Source organism: Lithobates pipiens, unplaced genomic scaffold (genome assembly GCF_037356315.1).
Source record: "Lithobates pipiens isolate NorthernLeopardFrog02 unplaced genomic scaffold, aLitPip1_a1.2 Scaffold_16, whole genome shotgun sequence".
In the NCBI taxonomy this organism is placed as follows: Eukaryota; Metazoa; Chordata; class Amphibia; order Anura; family Ranidae; genus Lithobates; species Lithobates pipiens.
Window position 1 is genome coordinate 307,876,310 of NW_027507748.1, and position 21,000 is coordinate 307,897,309.

The following is a 21,000-nucleotide window of genomic DNA, read 5'->3' on the forward strand; positions in this document are numbered from 1 at the left end:
TTTTACTCGAATCTCTTCACCGTTCCAAAGCCAAATGGAGGTGTCAGACCTATCCTGGATCTGAAGGATCTGAACCGGTTTTTACGCATCTGGTCCTTCCGAATGCAGTCAATTCGCACTGTGGTCTCCTCCCTGCAAGGGGGAGAGTTTATGGCATCAATAGACATCAAGGATGCATATCTCCATGTGCCAATTTTTTCCGCACACCAAACGTATCTAAGGTTCGCAGTAGAGCTGTGCCATTTTCAATTTGTGGCCTTGCCGTTCGGGCTCGCTACGGCCCCTCGAGTCTTCACAAAGATTCTGGACCCTCTCTTGGCAAACCTAAGAGCCCAGGGTATAGCCGTCATGGCTTATCTAGACGATTTGCTTCTCATAGAGAAAACAGTAGCGCTCCTGAACCACAGTGTTACCAGAACGCTAGAACACCTGGAACGCCTGGTTGGATTATAAACCTAGAAAAGTTGTCCCTACAGCCTGCTACCAGGTTGGAATACCTGGGTATGGTCATCAACACCGCTCAGGGCAGGGTGTTTTTACCAAGGCCAAAAGCCTTGGCCATTGGGGATCTGGTGCGTCTAATTCTGGGCAGAAGATCTTCCCCCATTCGGTTGTGCATGAGACTGTTAGGGAAGATGGTCGCCTCCTTCGAGGCCATTCCATTTGCCCAGTTCCACTCAAGGCCTCTGCAAAGATGCATCCTTGCGGCATGAAACAGGAAGCCCCAGGCCTTGGATCTTCCTATGCGTCTATCCCCAGGGACATGCAAGAGTCTCGTTTGGTGGTTACAAGCCGAGAATTTGCTGAAAGGCAAAACTTTTCTTCCCCTTCCATGGAAGATTATTACGACAGATGCCAGCCTGACAGGCAGGGAAATGGTCTGCGATCGAGAAGCTATTGCCCATAAATGTCTTGGAGATCTGGGCAGTTTATATGGCTCTCATAAACTGTTCTTTCAGACTATGGGGTCTCCCTGTTCGGGTTCAGTCCGACAATGCCACAGCAGTGGCCTATATCAATCACCAGGGCGGTACCAGGAGTCTGGTGGCACAAAAAGAGGAGAATCGCATACTTGTCTGGGTAGAAAGGCATGTTCCATGCCTTTCTGCAGTCTTCATTCCAGGAGTGGAAAATTGCCAGGTGGATTTTCTGAGCCACCAGCAGTTGTGCCCAGGAGAATGGGCTCTGCACCCCGACGTGTTTTGGAACATATGTCGCAGGTGGGGTACTCCAGGCGTAGATCTGGTTGCGTCCAGGTTCAACAGAAAACGGGGTCAGTCCTTTCTACTCTGGTCAATGCCAGAAAGCCGGCCTCCAGGCTTATTTACTACAAAATCTTGAAGGCATATGTTTCCTGGTGTGAACTCAGGGAATGGCATCCTAGAAAGTATGTCATTAGCAGGATCTTGGTCTTCCTCCAGTCAGGCCTAGAAATGAATTTGGCCGTAAGCACTATCAAGGTGCAGATTTCAGCCTTGTCAGTGTTTTTCCAGAAGCCTCTTGCATCGCATTCCCTGGTGCGGGTTTTCATCCAGGGGGCTATGCGGATAAGCACGCCAGTCAAACCTCCGGTATGCCCATGGGATCTGAATTTGATTCTCTCGGCTTTGCAGGGGCAAACTTTTGAACCTTTGCATCAGGCTTCGTTAGTTCTTTTGACTAAAAAATTGGTTTTCTTGGTAGCCATATCCACGGCTAGAAGAGTGTCAGAACTAGCAGCTCTCTCCAGCAAGGAGCCGTATCTAATTATTCATAAGGACCGGGTGGTAATGCGTCCCAACAGGTCCTTTCTGCCTAAGGTGGTTTCAGGATTCCATTTGAATCAAGATGTAATCCTACCATCCTTTTTTCCGGAACCACAGTCCGCAGAAGAAGAATCTTTGCACACTTTGGATGTGGTAAGGGCAATCAGTATCTATCTTCAGGCAACTGCTCAGATAAGGAAAACTGATTGCTTATTTATTTTGCCGGAAGGCCCTAGGAAGGGCCAGGCGGCATCAAAATCCACTCTCTCAAGGTGGATTAGACAGATTATTTCTCAGGCCTATAGTGTTAAAGGGAAGATCCCTCCTTTTCAAGTGAAAGCGCACTCAACTAGGGCTGTAAGTGCTTCTTAGGCAGTGCATCACCAGGCCTCCCTGGCTCAGATCTGTAAGGCTGCAACTTGGTCATCAGTCCATACATTCACCAAATTCTATCAGGTTGATGTCAGAGGGCAAGAGGATATCGCCTTTGGGCGCAGTGTACTGCAGGCTGCAGTTTAGGTCCTCCGGCCCTTGACGGTCTATAATTATGATCTGTGTCTCCCTCCCCTCAATCTGAGCATTGCTTTGGGACATCCCACTATGTAATGAAGCTCCTGTGTCCCATGATGTATGATCAAGAAAATAGGATTTTTATATACAGCTTACCTGTAAAATCCTTTTCTTGAGAGTACATCACGGGACACAGGACTCCCGCCCCTCTTGGGTTTTACGTGGTTTCTTATTGCTTTGCTACAAAATTGAGGTGCCTCCCATATGGGAGGGGTTATATAGGGGAGGAATTCTCCTTAATTGAGGGTTAACCAGTGTCCAATCACCAGAGGTGCCTATATAACCCACTATGTAATGAAGCTCCTGTGTCCCGTGATGTACTCTCAAGAAAAGGATTTTACAGGTAAGCTGTATATAAAAATCCTATTTTTCTACCACCCTTATACAACACACCAGGCCAATCAGTCAGTGTCAGTTCATCTAGAAACAACCAACTAATATTTTGTGGCTTGCCTAATATTTGAGAGCATCCATTTTTATTATATATTGTAGTGAATGAACACCATAATGTTGCAACGTTAACACACTTTTGGGTCAGAGTTGTCCTTTCTCAAGTGCTTATTTAGCTCAGTTGTCTAAATAATCCAACAATGCATATATACACAAGCTACTTCCCAGCCGGGGCAATTTTTTACATTCTTCACACAGTTTTAATCAGCATTTTTGCTACAAAATTATTTAAAACCGCCAAATATTATACTATATACTATGGCAGTTGAAGTTTTTTATGTTGCATGGTTTTTACGCAGCTGTTTATCAAATTCATATTTTTAGGAAAATATACAATACAAATACAATAAATATACAGAAAAAATACAATAAAATGAATCTTAGTGCATACAAACACAATATAATAAAAAAAAATGTCAAATATAAAAGACGGTGTTGCCTTGAGTAGATACAGTAGATACAAAATATGTCAAGGCTCAAATCTGCATGTGCCCACGCAATTGCAAAAAAATCTATGGTATCTAAACTTTTTAAAAGTTGACACTTTAAAGCCTTTACAAATTATCATTTTAGAGTTAATTACAGTATGTCCCTAGAATTATTGCTCTCACTCCAACGTTTAGGTGGAGTGCAATTGCCCTTTACATACATGTGTGGGACCTACACATACATCTCTATTTACGTGTATGTGAGGAGTAGGGATGAGCTTCGTGTTCGAGTCGAACGTACGTTCGACTCGAACATTGGCTGTTCGGCCGTTCGGCGAATTCCGAACGTTTGGGCCGTTCGCGTCAAAATTCGAGTGACGCGCGCAGACCACAATGCACTGCGGTGGCGCAGTGCATTGCTGCCCCATGATTGGCCAAGCATGCACTGTGACCCCGCATGCTTGGCCAATCGCAGCGCCGGCAGCGAGGAGAGCCATGATTGGCCACAGGCATCCTGCCTGTGGCCAATCATAGCTCAGGCTGTGTAGTGCACGCCCCACACTATATAAGGCCGCCTTTGAGGCGGCCTCGTGTAGTGTGTTACTTAGCATCTGAAGCAGTGGGTGTTCTGTGTACCTTCAACACAGTACACACCAATCGTTTTTGGCTGATTTCCTATCTTGCTGCTGTGTAGTGGTTGTTGTCTGTGCCCTGACTGCAGTATACACCACTATATTCACCTCACCTATATAGCTAGTGATCTAGCTTTAACCACTTAACAACTGCCCATTGCCGATTAACGGCTTCAGGGGGGTTGTTTAACTCTGAGAGGCCGTTAATTACCGGCCTCCCAGAATTCTGCTCTCGCGTGCCCCGAGGTGTGCGCACTCGAGAGCATCCGTGACCGCCGGGTCGCATCACGGATCACGGTAAACGGCCGCTCATAGCGGCCGTTTACCACGTGATTGCTCCGTCAAATGACGGAGTGATCACTTGGAAACAAACCGGCGTCATGTTATGACGCCTGTTCCTCCCTCCCCTCTCTGTACCGATCAGTACAGCGGAGGGGAAAGAGATCGGTGTCAGCAGCGATGTGGGCTGCATCTGCAGTGCCCACATCGCTGCTCACCGAATTTAACCCCTCAATTCCCTGCCAATACTCTGCAATACCAGTGCATACTCTGCAGTACCCTGCCATTACTCTGCAGTACCCCGCCATTACTCTGCAGTGCAGTACCCTGCCATTACTCTGCAGTGCAGTACCCTGCCATTACTCTGCAGTACCCCCCATTACTCTGCAGTAACCCCCATTACTCTGCAGTACCCCCCAATACTCTGCAGTACCCGCCATTACTCTGCAGTACCCGCCATTACTCTGCAGTACCCCCAATACTCTGCAGTACCCTGCCATTACTCTGCAGTGCAGTACCCTGCCATTACTCTGCAGTACCCCCCATTACTCTGCAGTAACCCCCATTACTCTGCAGTACCCCCCAATACTCTGCAGTACCCGCCATTACTCTGCAGTACCCGCCATTACTCTGCAGTACCCCCAATACTCTGCAGTACCCTGCCATTACTCTGTAGTACCCCCCAATACTCTGCAGTACCCTGCTATTACTCTGTAGTACCCCGCCAATACCCCGCCAATACTCTGTAATACCCTGCCATAAATTGCCATACCCAGCCATACTCAGAGATACCCAGCCATACTCGGTGATACCCTGAAATACCCAGCCATAGACGCCCCCCACCCCTCACCGCCCTACGGTGCTTCTACCAACTCGCCAGTACGATCAAAGCCAGAATCTTTTTTTTATTTTTTATTTCAGGCTTCCCAGCCTAGAGGTGAGATGTGGGGTCATATTGACCCCCCAGATTTCACTGTAAAGAGGACCTGTCACCCCATATTCCTATTACAAGGGATGTTTACATTTCTTGTAATAGGAATAAAAGTGATCAAAAATATATTTTTGGGGAAAAAAATGTCAAACTAAAATAAATAAAGTAAAATGAACAATAAAAAAATAAAATAAAAATTAAAGCGCCCATGTCCCCATGTGCTCGCATGTGCCACACATGTGAGGTATCGCCGAGAATGTTAGAGCGAGAGCAATAATTCTAGTCCTAGACCTCCTCTGCAACTCAAAACATGTAACCAGTAAAAAAAAATTAAAGCGTCGCCTATGGGGATTTTTTAAGTAGCGACGTTTGGCGCCATTCCACGGGCATGTGCAATTTTGAAGAGTGACATGTTTGATATCTATTTACTCAGCATAACTTCATCTTTCACTTTATGCAAACATTGGGCTAACAAGTGGTTAATAATAGAGCTTGCAGTCAGTAGTGTTAGGAGATAGTGCGTGCTGTCTGCGTGCTCTGTACCCAGTACATACCGCTATAATATAGGGCAGGACCCTACTTTCAAACATCCAACTTACAAACATCTCCTACTTGCAAACGCAAGGAGACAGCAGCAAGTGAGATGAAAAAAGATGGACGACAAAACAAATTATACAGGGGTGATAACCCTTCCCTATGTTTTCCAAAAAGCTTAAAGATAGTTTTTTTGACTGGAGCTACACTTTAAAAATGTACCGGTTGAAAATGACAAACAGATTCAACTTAACACAACAAACCTACACAGTCCCTGTCTTGTTTGCACCGCCTGTATACTGCTGTTCTGAGTATATAGGGCCTGGGGGCCACACGCATTTCCTTTTTTTAATATGGGTACGGGGTTCCCCTTAATATGCGTACAAGACCCAAATAGGCTGGTAATGGGCAGAGAGGGCTACCCATGCCATGTTTCTCAATGATTTTCAACCATATTGCAGGAACCAGATATAACATTAAAACCGCAAGCAGTTTTAAATGGTGTTATTTCCGTTTAATGTCATTTTGTGCAGGGACTGTTCTAAACACGGGAAACACGTGGCACTTCACAGGCATACTACAGACACCCCCCAGGCACCATATTTAAAGGAATATTTCACTTTTTTTTTTTTCACTTTAATCGTCATTAAAATCAGTGCTCCCGCCAAAACGGCAGTTTTTACAACTTTTTTTTGCAGTGACCCATGTCCCCTGAGGCAGGAGGCAGGTCCCCAAACCCTTTTTAGGACACTATCTTGCATATTAGCCGTTAAAATTAGCACTTTCCAATTCGAACGTTCGAGTCCCATAGACTTCAATGGGGTTCTAATGTTTGTACCGAACGTGGGGGTCGTTCGCAAGTTCTGGTGCGAACCGAACCGGGGGGTGTTCGGCTCATCCCTAGTGAGGAGGGTACGGGGGTGGGTTGTTGATTTTAAATTTGTATTTTATTAATTTTATTCCCTTTTTTTTTCTATTGCTATCATACGAAGGTCAAAAAGTCTCCTATACGATAGCATGGGCAATTATTGACAAGGTAGCATGAGCAAGGTTCTGTTTATGGGCACAAAAGGGCTGTATTAGATTCCCAATGTCTCCCCTGCCCTCCACTGCAGCTAATCAAGCACAGATTGTGCTTGATCCTGTCCAGCCATTCTCACTATTTTAAAAGTGATCAGGCAGCTCCATGACTTTTAATAAACAGGGAATTGCCAGCTGAAAAAAAATTACACCAAGCTCATGGCTGCAGCCATGAGGGACTACAAGTACTCGTACCCAATGGAAAGAAGTGAGCGCACCAACCACGTACTCTGGGACCTGAAGCCAGCCAGTGGTAGCTAAGGAACCACTGGCCAAAGGAATTGGGAGGATTTGAACCTTTTTTAGGCCCCTTTCACATGGGGTGGATCTGCCCAGTGGAGTTTACCAGCTCAGTGGGAGATCGCTCCATTTGATCCCCACTGAGCCGGCGGATGACAGGTCCATCTTTGCTCACTGAGCAGGAAGGGACCTGTCAGAGTCCCACTGATTTCTTGACATGACAACATGTCCGTTTTCATCAGATCTCATCCAATCCAATAGACGGATGGCTAAATGTATCGCCATATGTCTGTTTTTAATGGATCATACGGCAGACGGGTGTTAGCAGACACATCTCCGCTTACATCCATGATATGAGTGGGCTTATCATGTGAAAGGGCCTTAGGTTCTTATTTAATTCCCACTTAGTTAGGGCCATGTTTCTGCCCAAAGACACATTCCAGGGTAACATTCCTGTTGTAATTCCATGGGATATGCTGCTCTAAATTGTCGTTGCCTGTTAAAATTGCTGTTATTTACTTTTCTGGGAGTGGTTTCCCAAATAAAATACTTCCTTCTTATCCTTAAAGCGGTAGTAAACCCGCACATTTTTTTTTTTTTTTAAACCTGCAAAGCAAAAGGCATAATGAGCTAGTATGCACCGCATACTAGCTCATTATGAAATACTTACCTTAGAACGAGGCCCCGACATCTGGCCCGATCCACGCGAGGGAGCTGACATGCTCCCTCGGCGTTTCTTCCGGGTATCGCGGCTCCGGCGCTGTGAGTGGCCGGAGCCGCGATATCGTCACTCCCGCGCATGCGCGTGGGAGATTTCAGTCCGGCCGCTCGGCTGCTGCCGGATTTTGACGGCGAGAAACCCCTTGTGCGCATGCGCCGCTGCAGTCAGCGGCGCATACCGAGGGGAATATCTCCTAAACCGTACAGGTTTAGGAGATATTTTTTTTACCCACAGGTAAGCCTTATTATAGGCTTTCCTGTAGGTAAAAGTTAAAAATGTGGGTATACAACCACTTTAAGATGTGTCAGAGAGTGTGATGCCACTTAGTGGGTTGGCAGTACCTAGAACAAAATACCTGGACTTCTTACAGCACCTTTGGGGGTGGCACTACACATTCATTTAATGTTCAATTTGAATTGTCAGGTGATGGGATTTTTACAGACTAATGCCGCATACACACGACCGGACTTTTGCGACGGACTAGGTCTGACGGTCTTCCAGACGGACTTTGGGTGGAATTCTGACAGACTTTCCGAATGAACGGACTTGGCCACACACAAGCACACCAAAATCCGACAAATTCGAACGTGATGATGTACGACCGGACTAGAATAAGGAAGTTCATAGCCAGTAGCCAATAGCTGCCCTAGTGTCGGTTTTTGTCCGTCGGACTAGCATACAGACGAACAGATTTTTCGACCGGACTCGAGTCCGCCGAAAAGATTTGAAACATGTTTTATTTCTAGGTCCGTCTGACTTTTGGGGAAAAAAAAGTCAGCTGGAGCCCACACACGATCGTAATATCCGACAGATTCATTCCGTCGGACCTAGTCCATCGAAAAGTCTGGTTGTGTGTATGCGGCATAAGCCTAATTCTCACTGTTCTAGGATAGATTTGCATATATGTGTATGTATATATATATATATATATATTAACATATGCATGGTAAAACATGTGATTCACTGTGCATCACCACAATGCACGTTAACACACAGCATTGCACTGCAGTTCTGTTCCCTGTAAATTGCACCCCAACACAATTACACATTGCACCAAAAGTTATATTCATTTTTGTGCACCACAATACATAAATGTGAACCATCTGCATCCTGAGGTGTGCCGCACTGTGAAAAAAAAAGGTGCAGGTTTGTTAGAACCTGCATTGCGGCGCTTTGATAGCCCATTCAATGTACCACAACAGTGTAAATATTACCTTAGGGATGTAATCTCACCATCAAATAAAAATAGCTTCAAAGAAAGTGTATAGTATTTTATTTCTTACCCCAGATGCATAGTCTCCAGTAATCTGTACCCTTTGGAACTCTGGCACAGTTTGATAGAGAGGTGCAGAATCTTCTGCATCTGCTATAGAAACTTGTTTCTGCTCTTCCTCTGGGACTTTGAGAACAATTGACTTTAGACGTTGAAGACGCTTCTTCCTTAAATGGAAAAATAAGAACAACACAAATATATATTTTACAGAGGAAAGGATTACTGAATAAGTCTTTCACAAAGACTAACATTGGCAAGTGGGGGCATAGACACAATTTTTTTCAGTCTGCCAATAAGAAGACTACATATCAGCTGCTCTTTTTGTTTTACAAATATAGGAAGAAATAGTGTCAGTTGTTTGTATGAAAGCGCATCTGAACACAAAAAACAAAAAACAAACATTTTATATATTTCAGGGCACCAGTCCTTAGATGTGGTGGCTGCATTATTTTAATTAATCAGACTAAAAACACTTTCATCAAGTGCAGAAAAACAGGATTTGTGTACAAGCCAAGAATAATCACTGTCACAGCTGTTTGTGCGCTGAACCAAAACTGTCAAGCTATTAAATGGCTGGTGTCATAACTGATCACACGTGCAACAATGTGATAAATGTAGCTTAAACAGAGGCTTTAATGCTTCTCTGGCTGTAAAGCATAGGTGGGTTTAGTTCCACTTTAAAGCGGGAGTCCGCCGGGACTCCGCGTTTTTTTTTTTTTTTTTAAAAGCCAGCAGCTACAAATACTGCAGCTGCTGACTTTTAAAATAGTGACACTTACCTGTCCAGCGCGCCCGCGATGTCGGCACCCGAAGCCGATCTCTAGATCGGTACTCGGGTGCTGCCGCCGCCATCTTGGGTATGGGAATCAGGAAATGGAGCCTTTCGGCTTCATTTCCCGGTTCCCTACTGCGCATGCGCGAGTAGCGCTGCGCAATAAGGACGGTCCCCGCTGCCTCTGGGATCTGTGTGTTTCCCAGCAGGCAGCGGGGCACTTGCAGAAGGGGGTGGGCACTTGCGGAAAGGGGCGTAATCTACGCCCCTTTCCGCAGAGAGCTATCCCGGAAGTGGGTGCAGTTACCTGGATTATCCAGGTAACTGCACCCCCCTCCCCCCTGAAAGGTGCCAATTGTGGCGCCGGAGGGGGGGAGGATTCCGATGAGCGGAAGGTCCATTTTAGGGTGGACCTCCGCTTTAAGGAACACAGGATTCAGTTAATCTGAGACAACTGTGTTATACTGACATCTACAGGATGGACTGCAATTATCAATCATGCATCTATATACAGTAATTATAGCACCCTCTAGCTAGTGAGTGTGTAGTGTATATAGTTAACTGATACCTTAGTGTAGGTAAATTGGTTTGCCTGAGAGCCAGGGTTGGGTTGAATCTGGATCAGGGTTGAGTGACTCACAGGGGCATGATGATTTAGCAAGCAGCATCTCTGGTGCCTCCCTTTGTTTTCTGGAACCTTGGAGAAACTTCCAGATGTAGTGGTAGGAGGTTAGGAGAAGCTGATTGGCATATTTATGATGTCCTCAACCAATCCCCAGCAAAAAGGGTCTGGAAGGGGGTAGGCACCTCATAAATAGGCATGTGTCATGCCAGCAGGGGCTGTTGGGTGGAAGATGGAGAAGTGCTGAGGAGGCTATCGGTGGCCCTTGAGGGTGCCCCCTAGTCAGGGGGAGTGACCTCGGACCTTGGGATCGGGTGCTGGAAGGGTTCCCCACAACACACGGAGGAAACCCTTCCTGGAGGCACAAGAGCAAGTGGGAGGACAGCAGGAGCTGGTCAGCACGTTTGAGAGATCTCCTGAGAAGTCAGCCAGGTGGGCTGGGAGTGTTCAGTCAGGGCGTACTGTGGAAAGAGTGTCAGTCTGGGAGGACTGTGGAGAAGTTAAGCAGGAGGGCTAGTGAAAGGGGCAGCTACAGCAAGGCAGGCTGGCAGTGCCTGAAGAGGTGGGGCTGGGATCAGTGACCACAGAGAGGGAGTGTTGGGGAAGTGTAAGCTGTGTCACCCTATCTTCATGTATAGGGGTTGCGAGTACCTTACTGTAATGGGTCTTGGCTACCAAATTGCAATAAGGTGATACAGCTGGAGTTCTGAGACTGCTGAAGGAAGCAGTGGAGGGTATATAGACTGTATATAGGAAAAGTTGTCTCTGAAGTTTGTTTGAAGTCAAGTGGGCATCCCATAATTTTCCAAATCCCTATCCAAGTTCGAATCCCTCAATAAATATAAAAAAAAAAGTACTGGACTGTTTTCTGGCTCTGAAGTGTATGTGAAAATTTGGCACGCCTGGCTGTGCAGGGTGGGGGATCCCAGTTACTTGCGGCCAAACATTTGGAGAAAATTTATTTTTTACTCACCTCTAAATGCTTGTTGCTAGGGGGTCCCTCGTAGTCTGCCTCCTTCGGGGCCTGGGCTCCTGATGCCACTTCCCTCTGCGCAGGAAGGGAGATCACCTCTCCCCCTCCCTCTTCTCAATCATCTGGAACACGTGACAAGTCCCATATGATTGCGGGGCTCGCGCATGAGCAGTGGATGCCTGGCTGTGAAGCCACAGCCGGGCGCCCACAGTTAAAATGCTGGTGCGGCCGCGCGGAGGGAGAGACAAGCGGGGGTTTAATCCCCCGCATCGCTGGATCCTGGGACAGGTAAGTGTCCGATTATTAAAAGTCAGCAGCTGCAGTATTTGTAGCTGCTGACTATTCTTTTTTTTTTTTTTAAGTGGAACACCGCTTTAAGGGGATGCGTTAAATGTATGATATGTTGAATACCATTGAAAACCATCATTTTACTATACTATAGTTTACTATACTATACTATAGTTTACTATACTATAGTTTCAAGTTTTCACCTTTTATCTTGAGCCTCCTTGGTATCTAGAAGAACCATGTGATCTTTCATTTCATGGTGTGCAATGGGGCAGTGTTCCACAACATCAAAGGGATTAAGTTCATCCTTGGCATCATCACCCATAACCTCGGTTGCAAACACTTTCTCCGCTAATGTACGGATGTCTTCTTTGGTTTCTGCAGGGATGAAAGACAGATTTACTATAGATTAAATATAAACTTGGAAACATTAAATAACCAGAGATACAGCTTAAGTATTCCTGACAATGGCTTTCAATAAAACAGTGATTAAATAATGAAACCTAAACATAATGCAACAAGTGATCCAAAGCATACACAACAAACCACCTTTATTTATGGTCTGAAGAGAAAGCTGTTTTTGATGCTCACAATAGCCAGACAAATTGCTTTTTTGACTTTCCATACTGCATTGAAAGAATCACAGGGAAACCTTGGATGGTTTGATAGATATGTACAGTTCTTCCTCCAGAAACTTGCATAAACAGGGCTACAAGTTCATTCAAAGATTTCTTCTATCAGGTGTTACTTGATTCAGATGGAGGTAGGTAAGGGGCATCCTAATGACGTGTACACACGGCTGGACTTTTCATCAGCAAAGGTCTGATGGAATGAATCCGCCGGACAATTCAATCTTGTGTGGGCTTCAACAGACCTTTGCTGTTGAAAAATCAGATGGACTTTAGATTTAGAACATGTTTCAAATCTTTCTGACAGACTCGATTCTGGTCGAAAATCCATTTGTCTGTATGCTAGTCCGACGAACGAAAACCAACGCTAGGGCAGCTATTGGCTACTGAATGAATGAATGAATGAAATACTTGTATAGCGCACAATGCGAACTGAATCGCCTCTAGGCTACTAGCTATGAACTTCCTTATTCTAGTCCGGTCCTACGCCATCACGTTTGAATCCATCGGACTTTGGTGTGATAGTGTGTGGCCAAGTCCGTTCGTTCAGAAAGTCCGTCGGAACTCCACTGAAAAGTCCGTCAGGAAGCCCGTGGGACCTAGTCTGCCGGAAAGTACGGTCGTGTGTACATGGCAAAAGCTATTGTATTGCCACCAACAGCATAATCAATCTTCAATTTATTTATTTATTTATAAAAGCTCTCTATAACCTACAATATATATATCACCACTTACACTATTTAAATTGACCATTTGATTCTTTGTAATAGAAGGAGAAATGTTTGGATAAATGGATGCCACCCAACAACCATGTCATGTGTTCTAATATAGCATAAACTAAAACTAAAGGCAAAGCTGTTTCTATTATATTCACCGATCGACACAGCTCCTCTCTGTAACAAATGGGTTGTTAGCCTTATCACTAGGAGAATACTAGGCATAGTTGTAACACAACATTCAGAACTCTTAGTTCCGCCCAGGGGGGGTGGTCCCTCAGGCTACAACCCCCACCCTGCAAAGCAGCCTCAGTTTTACTTTGCCTAGTAAAGGAGAAGGACCTAGGAACCCTGCGGGCCCATCGGTCCGTGTTTTTTTGCGCAGAAGCTTGGATTTTTGCACAAGATTAATGATCCTGTGATCTACTATCAACAGCCGGCTGGGTGACAGGCTGGATACCCTTATCCTTGTAGTCTTCCCAGTCCAGCCATCAAGCGTGTGCAGGTCGCAGCTAAGGCTAGGCAGGCCAGCTCCAGAGGTGGTCGGTGAGCTTTTATGCTCTGGGGCGTACATATAACCGGGCTACTGATGTCTGCGTAGTAGCTACCCTGTACCGATCAGGTGTAGATCTACAATGGAATATCTCCCAGCTTCAGGACTGGTAAGTACAGCTCTCCCTGCCCCGGTGGGGTTGAGGAGCTGGGCATTCCCTGGGAGGTCGATTCGGGGGTCCCTCACCTCCCTCACTTCCCTCCCATTTCCCTATCTTCCCTCCCCTCCCCCTCACGGGGGGATGCTGCATGTGGTACTGATCGGTGTGTGTGTAAGATCCCTGAGGGCTCTCACCTGGGATAGGAGACTGGCTGGCTGGTGGTGCCTTGATCCTGTGTGTTTTGCTCCTGGGAGGTGCCTGTGAGGGTCTGGCTGTGTCTTCGGTGCAGCGCTGTGTCTCTGCCATGTTTCTATATCTGTCCCTGGAAGTTGGCCGGTGGCCATTTTAGGTGTGGGTAAGGGCAGCAGATCTTCTGGGCTTCAAGCGGGCATTTTCCCAGTGCTTCTCTATTCAGGACACTGGCGGCCATTTTCTAGAAGCCTGAGCACGTTCAGTGTTCTCCTGCATGCAGCTACATGTGCTTTCAGCTTCCTGTCTGTTTTACTGGACACTGGGCAGCCGTTTTATGTAGTCTGAGCTTGTTTTTCAGATCATTTTAACGATCGTTCTGACGGACTGCCACCGACACAGTTTGGATTCCTCTGCGCCTGGGAGCACTAGGGGTCTACAGGCACTGCTGTGAACAGTGCAGAACTCCTCAGGGTGGTGAGTCTGGTGGGTTAGAGCCCCTCAGTCGGCGGCAGCAAGGAGGGTGGGACTGTCACTGTCCTAAGTCCCCTTTGGGTGGCAGACGGGGTAGGGTCAGCATGGCTTCTAGTGTTTCTTCCCCTGAAATCCAGGCAATTGCAACCGGGACACACCCTGATGGTGATCCTCAATTCGTTCGTTGCCAAGATGGAGGCGGTGCGTGGGAAGAAAGGTGCTAAAAAGCGGCGCCTGCCCCCCCCCCCCCCCCCGTCCTCTGGGGAGAGCTCTGGCGTAGACTCGGGTCCTGCTGAGGCTGGTGACCCCTGCTCTGTTTTGTTCAATGACACTGACCAGGACCGTTCAGATAGTGAAGATGAGTCCCCGTCCGGGTCCAGGCACAACAAAGCACTAGTTGGAGCACTTATCACAGCTGTGCGTGATACCCTGAAGATTCAGGAGCCAGCGGATCCCTCTGCTGATGTACCGGTCCCTTTTGGGTCCCGCAAGCCAGCACGTTCACCTAAGGTGTTCCCTGACTTATTTTGACAAGTTCATTTACAAGGAATAGGGTCGCCCGCTAAGGAACCTTTTCAGTCCCCAAATACATAACGGTGTGTTACCCCTTTCAGGAAAGCCTTCTCAAAAAGTGGTTGGCTCCTCCAGTCGTGGACCGCCCAGTATCCAGGTTAAATAAAGTAACCACGATCCTGGTTGAGGGGAATCCAGCATCAAGGATCCCACGGACAGGAAGGCCGAGGCAGCGGCTCGTTCCTTGTTTACGGTTGTGGGGTCAGCCATGCGACCTGTACTGGCATCCGCACTGGTATCGCAGACACTGACTGAGTGGGCAAAACGTTTGCACCGCAAATTAAGAGAGCAACAGCCTTCCCCTGTCTGCGTGGAACTAGCTGACCAACTAGTGCAAGGCCTTAAGTACATTTGTGACGTGGCCCTGGATACGCTCCCTCTGTTATCCAGGGCTTCAGTGTCAGCTGTGGTGCTGAGGTGCCTAATTTGGATAAAACGCTGCACGGGAGGTCGCTCACACACTTCGGTGGGCAGAGCGACACGTACCAGCTCTGTCACCATTTACATCCTAGGAGTGGAGAACTGGCAGGCGGACTATATGAGTCGACAGATGCTGGACCCAGGAGAATGGGCATTGCATCCGGAGATATTCAGGTTGCTGTGCCTGAAGTGGGGCACACCAGACGTGGATCTACTGGCCTCCCATCTCAATCGGAAGGTGCCAAGATTCGTGTCCAGAACAAGAGATCTGTGGGCCGACGCGTCAGCTGTGCTGGTGGCTCAGTGGGATCAGTACCAGCTGATTTATGCCTTTCCTCCACTGAAACTGTTGCCACGTCTGCTTCGCAGAGTGGAAGCCAAGGGGATCCCAGTGATACTGGTTGCCACAGATTGGCCTCAGCATCCTTGGTACGCAGACCTGGTGACCTGGCGACTGCCATTGTGAGAGGACCTTCTGTCTCAAAGTCTGATTCTCCATCCTGCTTTACCATCGCTGGCTTTAACAGCATGGCTATTGAGAGCCAGGTGTTGAGGAACCGGGGTCTGTCAAACTCGGTGATTCCAACTATGTTCAGAGCACGGAAATCTTCTTCTCGGAAGATATACCATCGTACCTGGAAGGCCTACATCTCCATGTGTGAGGAGAAAGGATGGCATCCGCTCTCCTTTTCCATATCTAGGATCGTGCTGTTTCTCCAGCAAGGAGTAGACCAGAGATTGGCATTGAGCACCATCAAAGGGAAAATTTCAACCTTAGCTGTCTTTTTTCAACGACCCCTGGCATCACACTCCTTAGTGAGTACCTTCGTTCAGAGGGTGCGACATGTAGTCCCTCCGGTGCTTCCACCGTTTCCCCCATGGGATTTGAACCTGGTGTTGTCGGTACTTCAAAAACCACAGTTTGAAAACATCAGGGAGATTCCCCTGTTGACCCTTTCCCAGAAAGTAGTCTTTCTAGTAGCCATCACATCGGCCAGGAGAGTTTCAGAACTGGCAACCTTGTCCTGCAAGTCGCCCTATCTGGTTATCCACAGGGATAAGGTGGCCCCAAAGGATTCCCTTATTTTGCAGGGATTTCCTCTCACTTCCTGTTTGGCTGGTAAAAGGTAAATCTCCCCAATAGGACACAGATGGTGAAAAAAAATTATAACCTTCCCTTACTCTATCCAAAATGGAAAAAAAAAGGGGTTTGCCTATAGTTTTACTGTAAATTGTAAAGTAGATATACAATAACCACCACATGTGATGTGCTTCAGACCCTTCATTCTTCACTAATAATGAAAGACCATAAGTGTCCACTGAAAATGCACCATCAACTGACTTGTTATCAGCCCAGTAATCTAAAGTCATGCTCAGAATCAGAAGCATTGCTTGCCTTTATAAATTTATTTGCAGACATCCTTGGACTTTCAAATCTGAACCTAGAATGAGCTGTTTCTGAATTCTATAAGATGTTTTGACAAAAGCTACACATTTTCATTCTTCTAAAGCTCAACATTCAAAATGTGTTACCCAAAGATGATACTTTGCTTTATGGGACAAACAATTACCCTGTGCCATGCCAGTCTTGAGCAAAACCCCTGGGTAAAATATTCACAGGGGATTTGCAACTTGTAACTTGGCATACAAGATAATAAGGTGATAAAAAGACTCACACAAGGCCAGCCAGCTATATACGAAGGTCATGTTCTTTGACACCTAATAGGTATCCACATTCTTATATAATATTGGAAATAGCAGTGTGCGAGCCTAATTTGGTTGGTCATACTTGACCCATTTGGCCTCCTGCTAGATTATGAAGGGAAAATCTTGAAGGAAATTATGTTTACATATACAGGATCACAAAATATATTTATCACTAGCCTGCGCTCATTTCAATTATCCAATTATTATTTTGGTTAAAAAAATGTGGTTTCCCCTTTTCAGTCAGCAGTTGGAGCTCTACACTTCTTTACACATGTGAAGCATTGTATCGTTTTCAGCTTTGCTGAAAGAAGCCTGTATTTACAGAACTCTATATGTCATCACAGCAGTGACTCATATTTAATGTTTATCTGAGGTTGCAGTCATACACACAAAGCCTCACAGCAAGTAGTATCTGCTGTACTCTTTTTTGGCTAATCCATAGTATTCTGATTTGTCATGTATGCATAGGCGTGCGCGGGGGGGATGCCAGGTGTGCCTGGGCACCCCTTAATCCCCTGACATACTTGTCTACACCTGGATGAGAGGGGCAGCAGGGGCATATAGAACAACCGATGCTCTGCATTTTCCACCCTACAGCCATTGAATGCCTTTGGAAGGAAGAGGAGGAGAAGCGAGCATTCAGGGGCTGCATGGAGGAAAATGCAGAGCATCGGTTGTTCTATATGCCGCCCCACTGCCCCTCTCATCCAGCCTGGTGCTCTATGTTTCCATTGGCTACTGTACTAGAACTGTTGCAGGACCCCCCACCCAGCTTCCCTGCGGCTCTGCCCATTGAATTTACAGTAGCAGGCAGATGGGGGAATAGGCAGTTGATCCAGTAGGAAGAGCGGAGGAGGTCTCCACTGTGTTAGGAGACACGTGAAGCCTGGAGAGAGCCAGAGACACAGCAAGCATGGAGTCCACACTGAGAGCAAGTGAGTGCCACCAATCCCATCCATCCCCCCACCCAGCACTGCCACCAGTCCCATCCACCCCCCCAACCCAGCACTGCCACGATCCCATCCTCCCCTCTACCCAGTACTGCCACCGATCCCATCCATCCCCCTACCCAGTACTGCCACCGATCCCACCCATCCCCCCACCCAGCACTGCCACCGATCCCACCCATCCCCACACCCAGCACTGCCACTGATCCCATCCATCCCCCCCACCCAGCACTGCCACCGATCCCATTCATCCCCCCACCCAGCACTGCCACTGATCCCATCCATCCCCCCACCCAGCACTGCCACCGATCCCATTCATCCCCCCACCCAGCACTGCCACCGATCCCATTCATCCCCCCACCCAGCACTGCCACTCATCCTATCTCCCCCACTCAGCACTGCCACTAATCCCATCCCCCACCACTGCTGCCACTGATCCCATACCCCCCCAGCACTGCCACTCATCCTATCTCCCCCACCAAGCACTGTCACTGATCCCACCCCTCTACCACTGCTGCCACTGATCTCATACCCCTCAAAACTGCCACTAATCCTATCTCCCCCCCAGCATTGCTATTGATTCCCCCTTCCACTTCCATTCATCCCCCCCCACAACACCCACCACTGCAACTAATCCCATCGACCCCCAGCACTGCCAATGACCCTCCCCCAACCTTGCCACTCAACCCATTCCCCCAGTACTGCCACTGATCCCATTACCCCCCCCCCCCCACCACAACCGCCATCAACACCACTGATTCCATCAACTTTCCAACACTGCCATTGACCCCATCCCCCCCAGCACTGCCACTAATCCCATCAATCCCCTAGCACTGCCACTGATCCTCACCCTAGTACTGCCACTGATCCCATTACCCCCCATCACAACTGCCACAAATCCCATCAACCCCCTAGCACTGCCACTGATAACCCCCCTCCAGCACTGCCACTGATCACCCCCCACCTCCAGCACTGCCACTGATAACCTCCCACCTCCAGCACTGCCACTGATCACCCCCCCCCCCCTCCAGCACTGCCACTGATCCCATGCCCTCCCTCCCACCACCACTTCCAACTGATCCCATCTCTCCCCTCTTTCACCCCCACTTTCTCCCTCTGACCAGATCTGCCATAATATGTAAAATGTATTGAAATATTAAAAATAGTTTTAATACATTTCACAATGTTTCTTTACATTTATTTAAAAGTGTGTGTCTGTATATATGTCTATATATATATATAAATATAAAGAAAAGGGGCAGATAAATCAAACTAGACATTGCATCCCAATTTTGTAGCAAATAAAACAGGAATTTGGACTTTGGGGTCAACCAACCCTGGGACTTTTAATGGTGTCACAAATAAAGGTAGATGGTTACAATACAGTATCCATAAAAAATAGTTTTATAAAAAAAAAAAAAACTGAAAACAAATATACATTCATGTGACATTAAAAAGCATCAAACATGGAAGATTTCCAAGATGGGATGGTTTATCTAGCAATTCCATAAATACCACTCAACATGTTTCGCTCATTTGAGCTTCCTCAGGAGTTTGGGTATGTGGTTCGATAAACTAGAAATACATAAAAAACATACAATGAGACTTCCAGACACATGTAAACTAAATACACTTTACATAATATGCATACATATGCACAATGTTGACAACGATCAATAGGGTATATATCACAGTCATAGAATTATAAAATTTGGGTAACAAAAGTATGTCCAAGTAGCAGCTTACCAGAGACAACCAAAGATGGAATATTTAAATTATGCCAAAGAGTATTCAAAACGCAAGGATAATCCAGCAAACGTTTCGGACCAAAACACCAATATAGGTAGCCATATACATTTCCTCAAACAACTGAATCAGAGACCCCTATTGTTGTGGGACCGCAGGAGGATATAGAGTAAATAGCTCAGAACTAGAAATAAGAGCAAATAGTGATTATAAATATAGTTGTGTATACATATAAAAAAATATAGATATATAATGATGCTATATACAAAGGTCATGTTCTTTGACCTTCTACAGAGTGACCAGGAAACTCCTGGTCACTCTGTAGTTAGAATGAATAGATCTCTATTGTGGATTGTGGTGAGAATTTTGTTTTTCACTAATAAACTAGGGATTCAACCGCTGTACATCATTATATATCATTATCATTATATATCTATATTTTTTTATATGTATACACAACTATATTTATAATCACTATTTGCTCTTTGCATCTTGTTAGAAAAGTTTTAAATGTTTATTGTGTGACTATTAGAAAAACAATAGTCCTGAGACTGATTTGTTAAAAAGCTTACTTCTGAGCACATTATTGTATTAACTCATTGTATTGTTTTGTCTTAATTAACTCCATAGTAAGTTGTAGAATCATTAGATTTAACTAAATATGATAGCCTAAGAATGCACGGAACATGTATAGCTTATAAAGTGCAAGCCTGTGCCATGACACGTTATTTATGTTCCCTCAGCCAATAGAAGCACGGAGATGTTATTCTTGTGGGATATGTGAGGGCGGAACACTTTCTTTTGTTGAGACTTTTTCTTCAGCTTTCGTCCTGTAAGCATGTCTCCCTGTTGTGGGCCACATCAGAAATAAATTGTTTGCTTCTCAGAACACCTGAAGTTTTTTTTACTGATCACAAGGGAAATTCCTAACATTTTTGGTCCTTCGAGCCGGAAGCAACACGCTGGTTTTCAGATCAGACGGCCCGACAACACTTCGGTGAGTATTGGACTTTGAAGCTCACCGAACGCTTACAAGTCCCCCCAATCAATGTTATTTGGTGAAAAAGGGGCGGGGCCATAGATCTGAATTCCACTGTCTGTTTCCGAACCTTGTGTGATCCAGTCCAGGTGTTTGAGAGGTAAGATAATTTAAATTATTCTTAATTCTTTCTGAGTCTTTTCTTCTCTCTCTTTGCTTCTGGTTTAATGTGTTGTAATTGCCGACATTGGTATTGATCGTATAATATCTAGATGATCCAGTGCTCGTAGACAGAGACACTTGGGGACGTTGTCTAAGGTAAAAAATTACGTCGCCCGCTGTCCGGACAGATAACAAAAAGATTTGAGGTATACCGAATGTCAGAGGTTGAATGCCTGACTATTTTAAGCGCTGTTTAGTTAAGTGATC

At 46.2% G+C, this 21,000-nt stretch overlaps 1 protein-coding gene across 1 annotated transcript in view; it reads right to left on the reverse strand.

Annotated features, from left to right (window-relative positions):
- Positions 1-21,000, reverse strand: part of AMPD1 (adenosine monophosphate deaminase 1) — a 162,239-nt gene that overhangs the window by 107,620 nt on the left and 33,619 nt on the right. The window contains exons 2-3 of the mRNA XM_077481594.1: positions 11,742-11,916; positions 8,894-9,050 (exon numbers count right to left, since the gene is read on the reverse strand). Of these exons, the coding sequence (XP_077337720.1) occupies positions 8,894-9,050; positions 11,742-11,916 (332 nt within the window). The remainder of the gene's footprint in view (positions 1-8,893; positions 9,051-11,741; positions 11,917-21,000) is intronic.